This window comes from Urtica dioica, chromosome 4, assembly GCF_054948205.1.
Source record: "Urtica dioica subsp. dioica isolate 48M chromosome 4, U.dioica_male_clone48M_v1_H2, whole genome shotgun sequence".
Classification (NCBI taxonomy): domain Eukaryota; kingdom Viridiplantae; phylum Streptophyta; class Magnoliopsida; order Rosales; family Urticaceae; genus Urtica; species Urtica dioica.
The window spans coordinates 1873815-1894535 of NC_142759.1; the positions used below are offsets into that span (position 1 = coordinate 1873815).

General features: G+C 34.2%; 3 protein-coding genes across 4 annotated transcripts; 1 reads left to right on the plus strand and 2 right to left on the minus strand.

Moving 5' to 3' along the window:
- Positions 1–4300: 4300 nt before the first annotated feature.
- On the minus strand, positions 4301–6729 carry SHR (GRAS family transcription factor). Its single transcript, XM_089612036.1, has 2 exons — positions 5942–6729; positions 4301–5844 (listed from the first exon to the last, which is right to left on the minus strand). Exons 1-2 carry the CDS (start codon positions 6226–6228, stop codon positions 4578–4580), a joined length of 1554 nt encoding a protein of 517 aa, XP_089468162.1. The 5' UTR covers positions 6229–6729; the 3' UTR covers positions 4301–4577.
- A 4142-nt stretch (positions 6730–10871) lies between these two features.
- Positions 10872–16494, minus strand: PUB49 (plant U-box 49). Of its 2 annotated transcripts, XM_089612389.1 has the most exons (12): positions 16139–16494; positions 15988–16050; positions 15804–15907; positions 14960–15051; positions 14762–14851; positions 14585–14660; positions 13913–14289; positions 13241–13497; positions 12861–13149; positions 12153–12266; positions 11859–12052; positions 10872–11388 (listed from the first exon to the last, which is right to left on the minus strand). In XM_089612389.1, exons 1-12 carry the CDS (start codon positions 16264–16266, stop codon positions 11385–11387), a joined length of 1788 nt encoding a protein of 595 aa, XP_089468515.1. In that variant the 5' UTR covers positions 16267–16494; the 3' UTR covers positions 10872–11384. The 2 variants fall into 2 exon arrangements, with proteins under 2 accessions (XP_089468515.1, XP_089468514.1); XM_089612388.1 differs by lacking the exon at positions 10872–11388 and having other exon boundaries at positions 11676–12052.
- A 1354-nt stretch (positions 16495–17848) lies between these two features.
- On the plus strand, positions 17849–20006 carry LOC149399148 (uncharacterized). The gene is made up of 4 exons (XM_089612767.1): positions 17849–18088; positions 18635–18797; positions 19379–19446; positions 19541–20006. Exons 1-4 carry the CDS (start codon positions 17921–17923, stop codon positions 19754–19756), a joined length of 615 nt encoding a protein of 204 aa, XP_089468893.1. The 5' UTR covers positions 17849–17920; the 3' UTR covers positions 19757–20006.
- The last annotated feature ends 715 nt before the right edge of the window (positions 20007–20721 follow it).

Below are 20721 nucleotides of genomic sequence, written 5' to 3' on the forward strand. Positions count from 1 at the left end.
AGTTATATATATGGTATATTTGAACCCCCTTATGTTAAATTTCTAACTCAATAATTCAAAAATCGATAAAATAGTCCATCTGATACATTACATATATGTTATATTATGGGAGAGTCAGGTACAAACAAAACTATATATTCAATATCTGAAATAGTTAGCTTTTTTTTTTTTTTCCCCAATTTCAGTTAAGGAAATTTAACTTTTTTGTCTCTCATGTACCAACATTAGACGAACTTAAATTTTGGAGAGTTATATATATGGTTTATTTTAACCCCCCCTTATGTTAAATTTCGAATTCAATTATCCAATAATCGATAAAATAGTCCATCTAATACATTACATATATGTTATATTATGGGAGAGTTAGGCACAAACAAAACCATATATTCAATATCTGAATAGTTTGCTTTTTTTTTCTTTTCTTTTTTTTACAGTAACTTTCTTTCGATGACCCAAAGTCATATATTTATTTGGGGTGTTGGGGTGCTTTACCAACACAAAAAGCTATAATTTTAATTAAGGATAATCATTGAATTATTTTAAACACACTTTTCCACTTCTTAAAAGGGTGGGTTTCAAACCTTCCTACCCCATCTCCTTTCTTTTAGACATTATAAATATAAACTAAATCACCCTATATAATAGGTATACATTATCTCTATGATTTTTTTTAATTAGCTTATTTAAGAAAAGACTGGGTTAGTTTATGGGATTTTAAATATTATTTTTTTGAAAGGGGTATTTCATTTTAGCAGTGACTCGAACCCACGACCTGAAACTAATGTGGATGAAAATACTCTAACACTTTAGCTACTTCACTTTGTCAAATAGTTGATATATTTTTTTTAACAACATAGTTTGATATTATAAATTTAATAACATTTAAGTCATTTTGGTAGAAAGAGGATCTTATTTAATAATGGAATATAGCACCTATAAATAACTTTAAATATGTCTACAAAACTGAAATACATTAATTTTTTAAGCATAATTGTAACAAAATCTTATTCTAAAAATCCAAATTCTTTTTATATAAATCTAACAAGCTACTCAAGTTTGTAAATATGTTTTAAACCGTTTAGGAGTCGAAATTAAAAATCAATAATATAAAGGTCATCCTGCTCAAGAAATAATTCAACTGTAAAATACCCCATTGACTATTTGCACTAATTATTTTTAATATATATATATATATATATATATATATATATATATATATTGGCAGAGTAATGCATTTAGATCCTCCTATATTAAAATTATAGTTTAATTATGTTATAATTAAGAAATTAGCTGAAACTAAAATATAATATATACAACATTTCGTATGAAATTTAGACCCCAGCTGAGATATATTTGTAATATTTTATAATTAGACTATAATTTTAATTGAAGGCCTATATTGAATGATTTCAAATAATTTATTTTATTTATATAAATGTTCTTTAACGCGTGTTTCCACGAGGAAAACATTAGTCACTGTATTCCCATTTGGAGTGAAAAAGAAGCATCTGGTCAATGTCAAGGTGATAAAGGGAAAGGCCAAAAGCTTCTTCATTTATGTAAAAGCTTATAACAATGTCTCAGCAAAAACAAGCTTTTCTCTAGGATAAAGGAAGAGAAACCCACATGAAAAGACCAGCTAATAAAGAAATGTAACATATTTATACATATAAAATAGAAACGATTATACCCATAAAAGATATATGTAAAGAAGTAATAAAGGGAAAGGGAAAAAAAAGAAGAAAAAAAAAGGTTATGAAGAAAAAGAAAAAGAAAAGTATTGAAAAGTGGTGATGTCAACGTGAAGGAACGATGCAATGCAAGTGTTATCAAAGGATGTATCAATTAGAAAGATTATTCCATGCGTATATCATAAGTCTCTCAATTCAGATTTTTTTAAAAAAAAAGTCTCTCAAAAAAAGATTGTGTATTGTATTGACATTAAAGCAAATAAATTGTTACATGTCTATCTGTGTTACAAAAAGTAATTACACGCTTGAACTTTTCCGTTAATATAACATATATGATAACAATAAAATAAAATAAAATCATATCTACGTGTACTTAATACTGAAAGTGTGAAAGTGTGCTAGTATTAAATACATAGAGTCCATTCAAACTAACTACGTTAAAATTTTAATTAAATTATTTGAAGAATTAAAAAAGTAACCAAAACTAAAATATGACACATTCATCATATAAATTATAATAAAAAAAAATATATTATAATTTTGATTAAGAGTAGTCATTTAATAATTTTCAACAATTTTTCTCCTTTTAATGGTAGACCGGAAAACAGTGGAATGTTACTAGGTTATATATGAGATATTTTTGTAATGATATTTTGTCTGAGAATGATATTTTGTCTGAGAATGATATTGTGCCTTATTTTTTCTTTCCGAATATCGTGTGCTCGAGAAAGAAAATAATTATATATATTGGATGGGGGAGCCTCACTCAAATTTTAAATTTAATTTATTTTAATTATTCAATTTATTTTTTTTACATAAAAATTTCATGTTAGACCGTCTCTCCGTCGTAAGATTTATTTATTTATTTATTTTCAAAATTGTTCCCTTGAAACACTACCCTGCCCTACATTATTGCTTAATATTAGCAGATTTAATATAATATAAATGGTATATGCCTAACATAGAACTAGTTTTATTTCGCATTCATATCTTGCTCATTCATATCTTTTGGTATTTATGTAACGGCTTTGTTTATAATAAACATGTCACGATGACGAGTGAGTTCATGTATGGTATGGATGTCTTGTTTTACTTTGATCCTTCATTTTCTTTGCGTGGGCCAAAAAGTACAATTTTTTTTTTCTTAACGTTATTAAGAAAGCGCACCACCAAAGTGTTATCTTCGTCACTCAATATTGGAGCTCTTAGAGTGGGTTTGTGGGCTCATTTGGACACGTAAATTATTTAATATAATAGGTAAATCCCTACAGTACATTTTCTTTAGTCTAATTGGTAATTTCTCCAAAGCTGCCCCTTAAAAAAAGATATACATATTATGTTATATATATTTTAAATCCAATATTTTTTTTTATCCCTTTTATGTCTTTTACGTAGAATAAAAAAGAAGATAAACTTTATGAAAAAGGGAATATAAAACGTAATAAAGAAGAAAGATTGAAGAGGAGACCAAATTGAAGGCATATCGTGGAGGCCACTAAGTCCCTTTGGGCAACTGATGACCAAACTACCTTTTTATGAGATTCCCCAAACACAACCCAACTCCATGGCCGTCCTAAGATTCTAATAGATAACGACTTTTTATTTTTCAATTTTTTATTTTTATTTGGTTGTTGAGAGCTTAATCAATTATACTTAGTGGTTGAATATAAATTTGAAATTATATATATATGTGTCAATTAGCTAAGCCTAAAATGCTCTTTGTTAACTTAGTGGATATTGTTTTATAGCTATATAAAACACCCGAAATACCAAATCCCACTTTTGGACCCCATTTGTATACAATTTTGCAACCATATATGTGTGTTTTTAGCCAAGAAGATTACAAAAGAGAAAAAAAAAAGTCACGCTTATTTATGTCATGTTTATAAAAGTGTGTCATGTAGATTTTTAAATATGATATATATAATAGTATGGTGGTGTTGTGTTGCTATCACTAATGCTGGTTAACCTCTTAATTAGACTTTGGACTACGTGATGGTCAAGTTAATAATATACTTGAGCTAAAAAAGATATGTATAGGTCATTATCTGATAAGGTATTATATAGTATTGACTATTGGTGTCGTTCTAATAAAATGATCAAATTAATAATATACTTGAACTAAAAAAAAAAAAGATATATCTACATCGTTAATTCGTTATCAAATAAGGTATTGTATAGTATTGATGTCGTTCTCATAAAATGACCAAATTTATTTGTTAAAGCAAAATTTGAAATATATGTCTACACAAATACCATACTATATGATAAAAGAACATATACATGTTTATTGTTAACACTTATTATTTTTTTTATACACGATGAATCGAATTGGAATGGAAGTTTGGTTACGGTTATGTTGAAAAATAAATTGATCCTGAATTTGTTCAAAAACCAAAAAATTTGTTCTGATTATTAGAACCTGAAAAAAAAAATTGTTTCAAAATTGGAAATGGAAACAAAATTTTCAATTCCATTATGTTCCTATTACTTAGAAAGATGGCTAGAATAACATACCAAATGGTTAAAGACCATATAAATGGTACTTGTTAACAATATATAAAATAAAATTAAAACATGATGTCACAAAAACCTAAAGGGTATATGAATAACTGAAAATCAAATAATTAATTTGCTTCCATTTCTATTAAAACAAACAATTAATAATTAATCACCCCCGTACTTCACTCTTTTTCAATTTCTTTCTTCTTCTTTTAATTATCCTCTTGATAATTTTTCCCTCCAAAACCACAACTGCCAATAGCCATGCCCATGCACGTGCCAAAAAAAGCAAAACCACACGTGCGAATTTAAATTTTCGAACCCGAAATAATAATAATAATAATAATATTACATGGCCACGCAAACGCTAACTAACGGATACGATCATGGCCTCCAAGCGCTCGCCCAAACCACCGCCTGATCCTTCCACGTCAGCAAAACTCCGCCGGCGACGGACTCCTGAGCCGGCACCGGCATAGCCCAACCTTCCTTGTACCTCCTCAGCAAAGCCTTCACGTCGTCGCAGACCTCGTCGCTGAACGCCGCCGGAGAAAATCCCGCCGATCGGATTCTCCGTCCCCACCTCTCGGCCGTCTCTCTCCTCTCCTTCGACTCCTCCGGCGAGAGCGCGACGAGGTCCACGACGGCGCGTCCGGCGGCGCGCTCCAGAATCAGCCTCTCGTTGCTCGTTCTCGGAAAGCTCTCGTCGATCGCCTCGAAGTAAACCCTAAACCACCTCACGCACTCTCGGAATCCAGCGACGAAGGACTCTCCGTCGCCGGAGAAGTCCAGATCGGCCTCTTCCTCGACGACGGTGACGATCCTCGGCCCTAGGCTCCGGATCGAGCGAAGAAACCTGCTTCTCCGATCGCCGGCGACGGAGACGGAGTGGAGCGAGTTCACCAGGTTGATCGCCAGGGCTTCGTCTTCTCGGAGAGCGAGATCGGCCGGATCTAAATCGGAAAGATCGCCGGAGTGGTGAATCGCGGCGAATTCGAAGGGGACTCCCATGAGCCTCGCGAATTTCTCCATTCTCGCTCCGATCTCTCGCATCACACGGTGCGCCGCGGCGGCGGAGGAGACGACGGAGGTGAGTCTGAGGTGAGGAGTGTCGTCGGAGCGAGTGGCTAGGGCTTCGAGCAGAGTCGGCCACTGCGTACAGTAAGTGTTGCTCAGATCCACGATGTGGAGCTTCGACTCTCCGTCGAGAGCCTCCAAGATCGCCCCGTTGCACGCCACGTGTCCGAACGTGGTCCAGGGACTGACCTCCTGGAACTTGAGGAGCGTGCGGCGCGTGGAGTCGAAGGAGCACGCGCGGTCGGAGGCGGCGGCGAGAGTGCGGTGGCAGCGCTCGCCGGAGTCGTTGAGGCGGCTGAAGAGAGCCTGGAGAAAGTAGGCGGCGAGTTTCTGCTCCGTGTCTCCGTACGGAGTTCCGAGCTCGTTCAGAATCCACAGAAGCTGTTGAACCCTACCCGTGTTCTTCTCCGCCACCGCTCTCGCCGCCTCCTCCAGAACCTCCGCCGCCCACCACCGCCCGGAGAATTCGAACCCTCCGACCGCCGGAGGAACCACCGCAGGAATCTGATGGCTCTCCGGCGGAGAGAACGACGGATAAAAACCGGAATCAGGCGCCGAGCTCAAGGAGGGCCAACTGTGCAAAATAAATAAAACTAACAACGTTAAACATTAACAACAGGACGTAAAAAGGAAATATAGAAAAAAAAAAAAAAAAAAAAAAGTTAGTGAACCTTCGTTGCTGATCGGAGTGGTGTGGGTGGTGGTGGTGGTGGTGTTTGGAGGAGGAATTGGAGGTGGTAGAGAAGTCTTCTTGATTGTCATCCATGAAAAAGTTGAAGCATTCTTCTTCTTCTTCTTCGGTGGAGCTGTGGTTGTTGGTGTATCGGTGGGCGTTGATCGTGTGGCTGTGATTGTGTTTGGAGTAAGAAGAGGATCTTGAGCTGGTTGTGGAGTTGAAGGAGGATTGCTGATCAGTCGTGGCTGATTGGAGAGACACTAGCCTGAATAAGGTATCCATTATTCTTATTCTCTCTTTTTTTCTTTATATTAATTACCATTTAACTTAAAAAGACCCACATCAAATGGGGGTTCCTAATTTGATGCCCTATTATTATTATATATGTGACCTTTTAGTGTACTACCAGTAGTTTGAGAAAAAGAGAGAAAGAGAGCTGTGTGTGATTCTCTTGTGTTGTTGAAGAGACAGAGAGAAAGAGAGGATCTTGGAGTTTGGCTTTTAGTTTTTGAGCTAGCTAGTTTATATTTTTGCAAATAAAAAGGCACAAGAAGAAGAAGAATTGTATTGAGGGATAGGGAATCTATGAGTCATGTGTAGTGTGAGAGTATATATAAATATGCTTTTTCTTTTTCTTTTCTTTTCTTTTTTGGTGTAATCGATGATGAGGGAATGTTGTGGTGCGTTATATATTATACTATATAAACTACATATATATATTCTCTTATTTGTTTGTATTATAATTTACTACACATTATCTTTATCATAGAGCAAATCCTTGGTTGAATGATATGGTAAAATAAGGTAAGGTCTCTCTATCTCTATCTATCTATCTAGTTAGCTAGTTGGGTTTTGTTTAAGAAAGTGGAATTCAATCTCACTCTCTCTCTCTCTCTCTCTCTCTCTCTCTCTCTCTCTCTCTCTCTCTCTCTCTCTCTCTCTCTTTGTCTGACAAAAAGATGTAAAGAGCGCTTTGGAAAAAAAAGGTTAGGAAACAAAGGGGTCAAGATCACCAAATGGGTTAGTGGAGTAGCTTTTCATTCTTTTGAGCACAATAGAATACAATAGAACATGGAGAGAGAGAGAGAGAGAGAGAGAGAGAGAGAGAATGTCGCAAGATTTGTTAGTGGGAGCAGGCGTGCCAATTGGGTTTTGGAGAGAGAAAGGAATAGATTGATATATATAGAGAGAGAGGGAAATACACATCTACACATATAAATACATATACACATACATATATATATATATATATATATAGAGAGAGAGAGAGAAAAGCTGCCGGCGTGCATCATCATCATCATCAAAGGCACATCCCACTCACATTCCTTTGCCTCCTATTCCCTCTCCAAACACTGCCAAAATTCCATTTCCATAACACCTTTTTTATTCCCCTTTTTCATTTTTATACACTTATATACTTGCATTAACCCATACACACTACACTATTATATTATTTTTATCATACAAATCGTCTGTTTTTTTTTTAGTATCCAAATGCCAAAAATGCTCAAACCCCATCGCCAAAATCTAGGGCATGCTCTCTTAACATATTCACTTCTTTTCCCACACCCCTTTTACTTTATTTATACATATAAATATATATATAAGGCACTATATTGGCCCCAACAAACTCAAGAGGCTATAGGCCACTTCTATAGATAGACCAACCATAGATGACCTTCAAAAAATATATTGTCACGCAGAGAGTACAAAAACCTAAGAGAAGAATCCACTCGAGTGAATTTCATCACCTTGGTCTTTCCTCTTATTATTATTTATATTTCTTTTTTATTGTTTTTCATTCTTTCTATATAGTCAATATTCTTTGGGTTTCTCTATGATTACACCAGAAACCAAACACTCGATTTCGTGGTGTCTCGACCTTCTTGTCGTCGAGCTACGTTTTAATTCCTTCTACGTACAAAATATTTGTCTCCGTATATAGGGACTATATTCATGTGCATGCATTGCTAAATATTCAATATTTACGTCTCTCTTCTCTCATTTTCTCTTATTATCTCCATATCATAAAAAGCGACTTGTCTCCAAGTATGTCTGCGTATAATATATGTACATATATATAGAAAGGTCGATTATCATAATGATATATATATATATATATATATATGGATATATAATACCCATGCATAAATGATTCATCGACATATACATGAATAAATTATATTTGTTTTTTGATTCTCTTGGGTGTAATTTATTAGTGAATTTCGTGGTTGATTCCTTTGGAAAACAATCTACTCGGTCAAAAGAAAAGCACAGCCACGGAAAAGAGTATAATGCCATTTAATAAATTTTGGATACGAATATCAGTTTCTTAATACTTACCATGATAAGACAATTCTTAGAGAAAAAAATTTATTTTTTTATCAGAAGAACTGGAGCAGTATAGCTTGAATTAGAGGTTTCATGGATTGTTGAGAAACAAGATTCTTTTTTTTTTAATCTAATTTTCAGGAATATACTTTAAAAAAAAATAATATGTGTGGATGAAATGTCATTGCCACAACCGTGTTGCGAAACTTTTGTTTTTGAGTTGATGTTGATGGCTATATTGTTGTGTACGTACTTATAAAGTATTATACATGATCAGGTAGATTTAATTATATTACGTACAATTTGGTTACTCATAATTAATATAAAAAAGGGTGATTATTTTCTCGTCTTATATAGTACATTCATTTGTTTAAAAAATCATATACAAAAAGATAAACAAAACTCGGCAAACACAAGACTTTTTGTCACACACACCTTGGTCTCAAACAACATTATTAATTAATCTCTCCTTAGAAACTGATTTTGTTTTATTTTTCTTAGTTGGAAGGTCTCACGATTAGGTTTTTTTTTTTTAATTAGCATTTTTACCACGGATAGGCCTTAAATTATTATATGATAAGTAAGTTTTGGTCATTTTCATAATAATATATAAAAAAAATTATTAACATATATCATTATTATACCTAGAGACTTGCAACATATTTGTCAAGTCAAGTAATGCTTATATAAAAATTTCTAAATTGTACACAAATTATTATTTTGGTTACAAAAATAAAAAGTAGTTTATGGCCAAAATGTCACTTGCATAATCAGCTAGGGACTATTTACGCTGAAAGAGCATTTAATAATATGAAGAGTCGTAACAATATTGTGATGTATGATGATACGTTTAATGAAATAGGAACATTTAATAGTCTAATATGCAATAATACAATAAGCTATACAAAAGTTGAGTAAAGTATCATGTGTTTTATTTTCTACGATAACAATTGACTCAATCTTATAAAAATCCATAATTATGTCACTGTTTACGTATGTATTCTATTCTATAGTTGCTCAACATCAGGACACTTGTGGTTTCCACGTGTACATACTGTTATAAAGTAAATAAAAAATTAATTAATTATGATCAAGCTATAGCATTTGCTAATTAGTAATCAGTTGTATATAGAGATAGATGGATATTAATAAATATGGTAAATTTAGAATAGTCATAAGACAGACATTCATGTACGCGAATATCAATAATTTTGGTAAATAAAAATGTCCTTTTCGTTAATTAATCAGCTAAATACATGCAATGTTTGCGTGTGATCAGATCTAGTAAAAGTGGTCTCTATTATTGGATCGATCAATGAGTACCAAAACAAAAGTACTACGAGTCTGAAGATATGTCCACCAACCAGATCACACCTCTTGATCGATCTTCACCTGGCTAGTCCACTCCAGTGAACTCCACCATGACCTTTTTTTTTTTTTTTTTTGGTAACTAACTCTAAAGTCTATCATATATAAGCTCGAGTTACAAGACAACCAGAAAAAAAAAAAAAAAAAAAAAAAAAAAAAAAAAAAAAATCTACCCTAAGAAACACGTCTGAAATCCCGTCTAATTCACATGGCAAAGGTCCAATTTTTTCAAAGCGCAAGAACAACCACTAAAATTGATGCAAAATAAAAAAAAAATGAGTATAATATCATGGGTTGATCTGGTCTAATAGCAAGGGCGATTTTTTGGACTGTATCAATCCCAAATTCGATGTTCTCTGAAAGCAACAATTCTCCGAGTTGATAATGTCAGTCTACTAGTACAGTATAATGTTAAGAGGCTGTCCATTTGACACACCACTCTAAAATAATATATTTTATTAAATGCTATTTTTGTATCATATTTTTACAAAATGCTCCAATGAGAACCTCTCTAAATTACTTATATATTATTTTAATATATATATTTTTTTCATTAATTTTATCTTCACCTTATATATATTTATAAATAAAATATTAGTGAGCAATATTGTCATATTTGCATCATTGTCCTTATGATTATGACACTGAGCTCACAATGCAATAGCTACTCAAATCATTTTCCATATAAGCTCTGCCTAAGCATATACACTTTCCATTGGAGTTGCTCTTAGTGGTAAAGACGATTTTTGAGACTTTATCATTACGCAATTCGATGTTCCCTAAAAGCAATAATTCTCCGAGTCGAAAATGTCAAGACCTCATGGATTTTAGTCGGGTCTAACTCGGACACTATGGTTATAAAAAAGACACTATACCAAACGTTGTGCAAAGAAAGGTTTTTCTTAATATCCTTATACAAAACTAATAGACAGCATTTCATTCAATCATTAATATTCATACCTGTCTTCATAAGATTTTTGGGTATTTACTTTGAAGGTATAAAGGCTTCAGTCTGTGAAAGATAATTATAAATGAATTTCATATAGCTTAAGAAAACACCTCGTCTTGTTTCTCTTGTTTTTTCTTCTTCCGATTTTTAACTATTTGTGGATGAGAAAAAGAGAAGAAAATAATTGTAAGGTAGAATTACACATCAAATGGAACTGGATAGAAAGATAACGAGACAGAATAAGATACAGTCCGAGAAGACATTGCCATATATATAAGTTTAATTGAAACCAAATGCATCCTTCGATGACTAAATATCTATTTTTTTCTCTCTACATTTTGGCCAGTTTCTAAAGTGGACATTATATGGTATATGTATGCTCAGTGAAGGCAAAAGCAAAGCAGACCTGTCTTTCTCTCTCTGGGGGTTTGGTTGGTTTTGTGGGTCTCAAAGAGCACCAATGTTCCTTTGCTTTGCAGATCATTTTCATTCAAAAAATAAAAAGAAAAAGAAACCCATAATTGAGTGAAACACCATCACCACTTTGACAGTTGACTCTGACTTTTTTGGCATAACCCTTCAGTGCTCTTAGTTTGATCATTCATTCATCAGATTTGATAGAAACCTCTGAGTCATTTTCCAGATCACCAAACAATCTTCTCTTGATAAAAGCTTCTACAAAAGCCCAGGCTTTAGATGGGAACTTGGGACACATGTAACATGTTCAGTCTGGTAAAAGTTATTCAGGGTCATCATGGAATTTTGGGTGATTTATTTTTTTTTCGCTTCCTTACCTGTTCAAAAGAAATAAAATAAAAATAACCCTTTTTTTTTTTTTATTATAGAGAGCTCGGGAAAAAATAAAATATCTGTCATGAAAGAATAAAGAGAGCACAAACAAACACAGAACCGGTTTGTATTTACTGGACCCAGTTTGGGTATGTGAAAGTAACTCTTTGTCCATATTTGTCAACAGAAAGATAATTTTATTGAATAATAATATAACAACATTTGTTTTGAAGTTTGTATGTAATCAAATTGAAGGTGTGTTAAATAAAAAAAATATAAAAAAAAAAAAAAAAAAAAAAAAACTTGCTCTTAATTTGATGAAACTTGGAACTCAAAAAACTGAGTTTTACAATTACGAGGGGAAGAAAAAAAAAAGGCGAACTGGTTTTCCTGAAAAGTCGATCGTAATAGATTGAATAAAATCGATTCTAGTTTTATACATATGATACAAAATTTGAAAGAAAAAAAAAACTACCACTTGGAAAAGTCACCAAACTGCACTCCCGGCTTCCTCTTCTTTGTCGTGGGAGCCTTCATCGTGCCGTTCTCCGTTGACAAGGGCTCGGGTTGTTCTTTCCGTGCTTTCAAATATTTTCCGATGCCACTTCCGGTGGCCCCGGATCCCGTTGCCCCTGAACCGGGGTTGCTGAACCAGTTCCCGACCTTACCCTGAAATTCGATAAAAGTTAACAAAGGCGATCATTAGGTTAACCGGGAAAAGAGTGTGATAAATCTGGCATCTAAAAGGGTTTCCGAGGCGGGAACTAACATTTTCTAAATCCTCGGCTTTCTTTTCCTCTTCGGTCAACTCCGGTGTCTCTTCCTCGTCTGGTTCTTGATACGGATTTACAAATATCGTGACATTGGTTATCTTGATTTCCTCCTGTATGATAAGAATGAGACAATATTACTAATGAGACTGAACTGAATATCTTTTTGGATTACTCGGGCTCAAGCCACCACACAAACACATCTGAGAAAATTCCAAAATGGGATTTTAAAAAAATCGATTTTAACGCAAATAGTCACTTAGGTATTATGAGAGTCGCATTTGGTCCTAGACGAAGTTTTGGAGCAATATGGTCCTCAAACCATGTAGCATTTTACTTCCTTTGAGACAATATATTCAACTTTCTTGGTCAAATTTTTTACGTTGATTTTTATTTTTCGCTTTTACTTTTTTTTTTTTAAGACTACTATTAAATTTCAAGAAGGAAAAAAAGTTTGCAACTAGATTGAAGCAAACAAGCTAAGTGGTCCTGGTTTTGAGCTTCCAACTACAATTAAATTGCTACTAAATCAATAGTTTGGGGCTATTTGCTATAACAAGCCTCAAAAAAATGCTTAAGCAAGTTAAAAGCTCAACTTCACAAATCAAATGGCCGGATGGATAAAACACGGGGGCGAGAAAATTGAAAGTGACAAGTAATTTCAAAAGTGCAACTTCTGAAAATAAAAAATAAAAAAATAAACTTACCAAAGGTCGGTCATCATCGTCAACGGGAACCTTTTCCATCACGGCCAACGTGGTCAGCCCACCCACAACTCCGCCGAAAACCGTATGCTTATAATTTAAATGATTCGCAGACTTGTAGAGAATGAAAAACTGGGATCCATTGCTGTGGGGACCACTGTTTGCCATGCTTACAACGCCCCTCCCAGAATGCAGAGCCTTGGAGTTCACTTCGTCTTTGAAAGGTTGTCCCCAAATAGATTCACCTCCTTTTCCCGTGCCAGTAGGATCGCCACCTTGGATCATGAAATTCCTGGGATCAAAAATCAATTACCATATGTCATATTTATGAAATGAAGGTAAAAGCAAGTGAGCACAGATGAAACCAAAAAAAGCTTTTGTACCGTATATTTCTATGGAAAATGACTCCGTTGTAATATCCACGTTCACACAGAGTGATGAAATTCTCGCAGGCTCTGGGAGCTATATCGCAGTGCAGCTCAATGTTCAAATCACCGTGGGTTGTGTGCAACTGTACATAGCCTTTCTTCGTCGGGTTCTTCTCGACTTTGACGTATTCAAATTCATTTTTGGTGACCGGATCAAAAGTCGTGGAAGTGAATGATCTCGACGCAGCGCCAGTGGTGTATTGACTCTTGACCTGAGAAACGAGTACTTTGTGTGAATATCAACTGTAGCACCAAGAGAGTAAAGAGCGTTTAAGAATAATATATCATCATGTACACTTCTGGGACCAGGCAACAAAGAAAAATAAAGTATTCTTCAAACAACGGAAATGAATCCTTTCAAACAGTTTCGATATAAGTTCAGATTTCCATGTACTCTTACTTTTCTAAGAGACATTTTCCGAACAAGTTTGCGTGGTGTGAATAAGAGGCCTTATACTATAATTACAGACAGTTTAGTTCATAAAATATTTAAAATTATGACAAGTTGGGGCCGTAATTTTTTTTTACCAAGTTGAGGAAAGTTCGCTTGCTAAACAACTAAAGTTGAGTTTTAGACTATATCAACGCCAATTCCTCGCATAAATTGAACACGAGAATCAAACTTACCAGTTTCGAATTCACCGGTGCCCTTTCACCGGCCATGTGCATAGCAATCCGAGCTGCGGTTTTGTCGCCCGACCCCGCTTTAGCAGCGGCGGCGCTTCTTCCGTATACAGAGGCCGAAGCAGCATCGACTATGCTGAAAGCTTGAGGAGCGCCGTTGCCGTCTCCATTGGATTTTTTCCCGGAAGCTTCCTTTATGCGTGACCTTGCAGCCAAAATGGTCTCAAGTGCCAAGGCCCTCTCGTTTTGTGCCTTGTTACCACCGCCACCAAGCAGCGCAGTTTCCTTGGCTTTCTCAGTTCCGAGCTCTGCCAGCATCTGCTTGATATCTCCGGATACATTTATGCCATATGATGGATCTGAACTCATTTTGTTCAACTCTGAGAAAATTAAGTTACTAAAGGTTGATCAAAATGATAAAACAAAATAATGAAACATGAAATGAAAGCTTATGAAGAACCAAATTATTAATTTATTCTGAAATATGAAATTTTAAGACTAACGTGTTACTATTTATTCTGACATCATTCCTTGACTAATTTTCCAACCCTTAAGATCTTAACAATATTTTTCTTTGTCTAAACAAAAGCTTTCCCTTTCATTCTTCCTTTTCATTCATTTGGGTTTCTTCTATTAAAAAACGAAGAGCCGAAAGTGTGAATGGTCTAAGCTTACCTTCATCATCAAGTTTCAAGCTTTTCTTCACATGATCAAAGTCCAGGAGAACCTTGCTGTCCAGCGCATTAGGGTTCTGCAAATTCGCTAGATTGTTACATAGTCCTTAAACCAGGAAAATATTTGCTTGAGTTCAGCCCAAAGAAAGAAGCTGGATGTTTCTCAATCTGCACTAACCTGAATGGTAATAAGGTCTTCTCTAGAGAAAGGTTCATCAGTGAGAAGCTCCTTCCAGTTCTTTGTCTTGATATTTAGTTCTTTGATTGCCTGTAACAAAAGCCAAAGAGTGAAACCGAACTTCTTCCAGAAAAACACATATAGACAGTGAGTTAGAAGAAGCGCGTATTTTAGAGAAACAACCAGTAAATAACAAACCTCGTAGCAGAAAACATTCCCCGTTGTCTTTACAGCAACTATGTGTGTAAATTCGGTAAAAACTTTGTTCAACACTGGGCACTGAAACTCCCCTACAGAAAGACATGGGACAGCTTTCGGATTAGACAACATAAAGAAGACAGCCTAACCGTCATTAATCCTCTAAGGGCAACCAACTAAAGGTTATTCTCAAGCAAAATTTGGCTCGGCCATAAGCTATATCTCATACTCATGGTTGATATTAACGTAGTTGAATATCAATTCATAAGAAGGGACTTCGTGAAATATGACTACCTGAAGCTTTAACGCCCCTAAAGTCTAGCTTGTCGACAAGCCTAATTTTAATCTCACAAAATGAGAATAGAAAAAAATCATAGTTTATTATTCGATTGACGACAAAAGAAAGTTGGGAGGAGCATCAAGAAAAAATGTGAACTTACAGCATAAAAACTATCTCTAATATCTCAAAACCTGAACCACACCTTGTTCCAAAAATATAGTATTAAAGTGTATTAGAAGTTTATCAACTTTGGCGTAACTTTATAACTATCCAAAACTGAACAATAACACAATAAGACTCCCCCAACTAGTTTCATGAGATGTCTTGACACAAATTCTCCGAGTCACATTAGCTAATTCCTTCCCAATCTTGTTTCAAGCTATGCATGTTATGGCTAAAGATGTTCGAGCTAAAAACTCAAATTCATGACAAAGCTTGATCGAGAGTCTTAAAAGGTATCTATGAAATGAATTCACTCGCCTAGTCAAATGCCCTTCGATTCAAAACCAGTCAATCAGGCACAACAACAATCATAATGATAAAGACACAGACGAACGAACCAACCTTCATTGTTCTTGTGGAAAACGAGTGGGATGAGCTCGTCTTGCTTGAGAGGAGACCCAGTGACTGGATTTTTCCCGTACTTCCTAATATACGGAGTTATATGCCTGCAAAGGAAACCAAACGTCAAATTGATTCCGTAGAAGCAAAAACCAAAAGCAAGGGAATGAACTAAACAAAGCCTTACATGACATCGAAAACATGGCCGTCGGAAGTGCAAACAGGGTCTTCAAACGGCGTGAAAGTAAGTCTGCATCAGAGAAATCACAGCAATCACACACACACATATATATATATATAGAGAGAGAGAGACAGAGAGATAGAGAGAGAGTTCGTACGCGCAGCAATAGTAAGGAAGGCGCTTGAAGGGCGTTGAGGTGGACTTGGCCTTGGCGCCGCCCCACTCGGTGGCCCATTCGGTCTTGGTTAGATACATTCGATCCTTGCTGTGCTGTTTCTTCCCCATTTTTGACCGGAGCTAGGGTTTCTCTCGATCGCAGATTTTGGGGATTGGTTCTAGGGTTTTTCAGGCTCGGAAATTTCTAATTTGTAGACTTCAATTATCTCAGAGAGAGAGAGAGACGATGGTTTAAGGGGGATTATTTTGCCGCCGTTTCGACAGTGGTGGAAGTGGGTTTAGTAAATGACGAACATAATTATCGGAAACTTGATCCAAAAAATTGTATTACGGGGTTTTTTTTTTCCTCTAAAAAAATGTATGGTTTTTGTTTTGTTTTTTTTTTCCTTCTCAAAATTCTACGGATCAATCCAAGGAATCAAATGTCATTTTCGTTGCCGTTTCGATCCTCCTGATTTACGGAAAATCGTCCTACCGATGGAAAACAAAACGAAAAAATTGTGGAAAATGGCAAATGAAATGTCGTTTTCAAATGCCGTTTTCCATGGAAAACCGACGTGTCGACGGAAAACCGAACGAAAATAATGTTGCATAATATGTTATTTATATATATATATATATATATATATTCAATTTTTAACTATATTTTATAATCTTTAATATTTAATTTATTCCAAATACATTTATTAAATTCAATCTCAACGTAATTATATTTATATCAAATACATATTTATATCTCTCTATAATTTGTAATTATATTTATATCAAATATATATATAGTTGTATCAAATTTTAAAATTTATACAAACTATACATTATCATTTTTAATATTTAATTATTTTTACACAAACATAATATCAAAAACTCTCATTAATATTAATTTCAACGTATTTATACCCATATATATAATTATATAAATGTTTATATACATATGTATATATATCTCTAATATATATGAGATACATTTTTAATAATTTAGTTTATAATAATTCTAAGTTTATTATTTTCTTTTATTTTTTATATGCTGTATATATTAAAATAAATTATATACATATTATATATTAAATCTGCATAATATAAACAAAGATGTTGTATGGTGTGGTGGTAAACTAAAAATGGTTGTTCACTATGTTGAGTGTAAGCTTTAAATATAACTTTTTTTAAAAACACGGTTTTGTTGTATTCTGTTATGAAATGCGTTTAGATTATTGACTATTTTCACGGGTAATTGAAGTCAGATCTTGGCTCATAGTCCATCCATTTAAGAGGATGTATTTAATTTTAAATTTATAGTGTATTATAGATTTAAACTTCAAAACAAGAAAAATTAACCAAAAGGATGAGATGAGATAACTTAATTGTAAGAAATTAGACGAGAGGAGGGGATGGGTTTATTGCGAGAAAAAAAAAAAGCTATAATTATACCATGTATAAATAAGAGAAATTTTACAAATTCTGTTTGAAGATGGTTATTATGTGAATTTTTATATATTTTAAAAAATATATTATTATTTAAAATTTTAGATGATTTGACCGTTATTTTAATTAAAATCGTAAACGGTTTTAAAAAAATAAAATAAGTGAAATGAAATTGTAAAATATAAGGCATTCTCAGAATAAGAATGAGAACTGGACTATTATTGATAAAGGTTTTTAAAGTAAGGTAACACGGAATAATAAAGAGATAGTGGACACGTGTGAAGTTAGCCCAATATTAAAGTGGCCCGGGAGAGAACAGCCCAGAGAGAGAGAGAGAGAGAGAATGGGGAGCGAGGTATACAGCAGCGGGGAAGAAGACGGAGACGCCGACTGGAAAAAAGCCATCCATTCCGTCACCGACGCGACTTTCAACGCCTCCTCCGCCGCCGCCGATATTTCTCTTCCCGGCGATGGCCTCCAAGCTCCCAAGCCTAAGCACTACCAAATCAAGGTCTAAAACCCTCTCTCTCTCTCTCTCACACACACACACACTACTTTTCGTTTGTCGTTTTTCGGTTGCTTGCTTGAGAGAAACGACAAAAGGCTTCACTCATCATTTCTGCTGGACTTAGACTTTTGATTCACCGTTTTTGTTATGTTTTTTTCTTTTTTTCCCCTCTTGTTTTGTTATTAAGTTGATTGGTAAGCGATTTAGGTTTTTATTTTTTATTTTATGGAATTAAGCGATTTAGTTTGTTCATCAACGTGTGTTTTTTTTTTCCCGGCTTCTTATTCTTGTCGTTTTTGTATTCCGACTTTGTTGTCGTTTTTTAACCTTATGCCCAAGCTTTATTACAGACAACTATAGAATGTAGATAACTAGCGCTTTGCGCTCACGATCGGAATCTATAATCTATCTATTTAGTGTTTCTTCAATGTCGGACTTGATTTTTTTTAAAAAGAAACTCGACAATGTCGGACTTGATTCAATTAAACAGTCACGTCTTTCAGATTTTTTTGCTGTTTCTTAAAAGTAAGCGTGTTAACAAATGTATAGATACAAAAGCTTTTGGACGACATGTTGGAGAAGAGCTTGGTGATGGTGAAAAATGACGATGATGATGGTGATGGTGATGTCCACGTGGCAGATCCTGAGGCTTTGAGCGATCAATTTCGTCTGTTCAAACACTCGACCCCCGGGATTTCTCTTCATTACGTCGGTGAGTCAATGGTGGATTGAGAATATTTACTGAACTGTGTGACTGGTTTGAAAGACAGTTAAAAGTTAGTTTAATCATTTTAGAGAACTTTGTTTATGTATAGAAGATTGTTTTTAGGTTCGCCAATTTATCGGATAATGAAACTGATACGATCTTGATGAGTTTAATAAACGCTTATGGTGATTTTATTGATGGATTTAGTTCACGCGATGTGAACCAATGTATTCCATTATAATCTGAGGTGGAGCCAGAAGTTTTATTCGGGAAAAGCATATCTGATAAGAAAATTAAATAAGAACAAAGGTTAACACAAATTAATTATTTCTAGTATTGGCATGTGAGAAAAAATTGCAGATAAAGAGAGATGATTTATAAAGAAGTTTGGAAGGCAGTGAATTTAATAATTTTCTCGTAAACCAAATGACCGTACGAAGATGCGATTGAATAAATAAATTAGCGATTTACCTGAACGTAACACAAACCCACCAACGTATTGAAATGACATTCACGTTGATACATAGAAATTTGCGAATACTTTTGTCTCTGATGCCTTTTTTTTCTCTGCTTTTTTGCCGGCCTAGACGATTCCAAACCAAGAAAGAGACCTAAAATTCTCCCGGGAGAAGATATCGATGAGAAATCAAAAAAGGTAATTTTTTTTAAAAAAAAATTGTCATGTTCTCATGTTTTTGTTTTTCTCTCTTTCTCAATTTTCATTTTGTCATATTATTGCGGATGGACAGTTCAAACGGAGGCTAAAATCTGTTGCTGTTGATGGGGAAGCGATAATGGCTGCAGCGAAAAGCTTGGGTCACAAGTCATTGGCGAGATTAGAAGCCAAAGACTTGGCTGCGAAGGAAGCGGCCAAAAAGGAAGAGGAAAGAGTTGCGGGGCTCAAAAAAGTTAGAGGGGAAAAATGGTTGCCTTCAATCGCAAGGCAAAAAATGTACCAATTTTGAATTCCAGTCTATTATTTATGAGCACTGTTTTTTTTTTTTCTCTTTCAATTTTTGTGTTTTTAATATAGGTCAGTATTTGATCTAGTTATCACTTTGTTGTTCTCTTTCAAACACTCCAAAATGAAAGAGCCACATAAGAATATAGAAGAAGAAACAATGGAATAACTATTAAAATGTTTTGATCACATGTTTTTGTATTCTTTCTTTGTTTTTTTTTTTTTTTGGATTTTTCTCAGTTTTGTTATAATCTTTTCGTCCTTCACTGTTTTTCCTCTTATAAATGTTGTTCTCTTATTATTATTATTTTTTATATTTTTTTGTGAGGTAAAGAATGGGTCATAATTCTGCATATACGGGTCTTTCTTTCTCTAGAGTCATTTTCAAATTTCAATGACGATAACTCGTGAGAATGACATGTCACATGAATTAAATACTCGGAATGAAAGCAACGAGATCGAGCTTTTATCAATTATGGAAAAAAGACAAGTACTATAAATGTTCCCTTAAATTTTAATCAGTGTTCTGAATTCGTTTTAGTATAAACGTATGAAATTCAGTTATAAATATATGGCTCTGAGTGCATTGTAAATGAAGAAAAAACCACTTCTTATTAGCTAAGTTACAAAGCTTAGATGGCCAATGTCATGAGTTAAAAATTAAAATGAGCTACAAGTATTTTGAAAAAAAATGGAAAGTGAGATACTTTTTTACTCTATCTTTATTATTATTATTATTATTATTATTATTATTATTATTATTATTATTATTATTATTATAATACTTTCATATTCTATGTGAGTTTAGGGATTTGATCCCATCAGTCTGTATTTTTGTCAAAAAGATAACGAATAAATGTACTTTTGGAATTGTTAATTCACTTAGTTGTATCAAAATATAGAATTGAGCAAATATGATATAAAATATGTGGTTTGTTATAACAGACAGAAATACTATAAATGTTAATG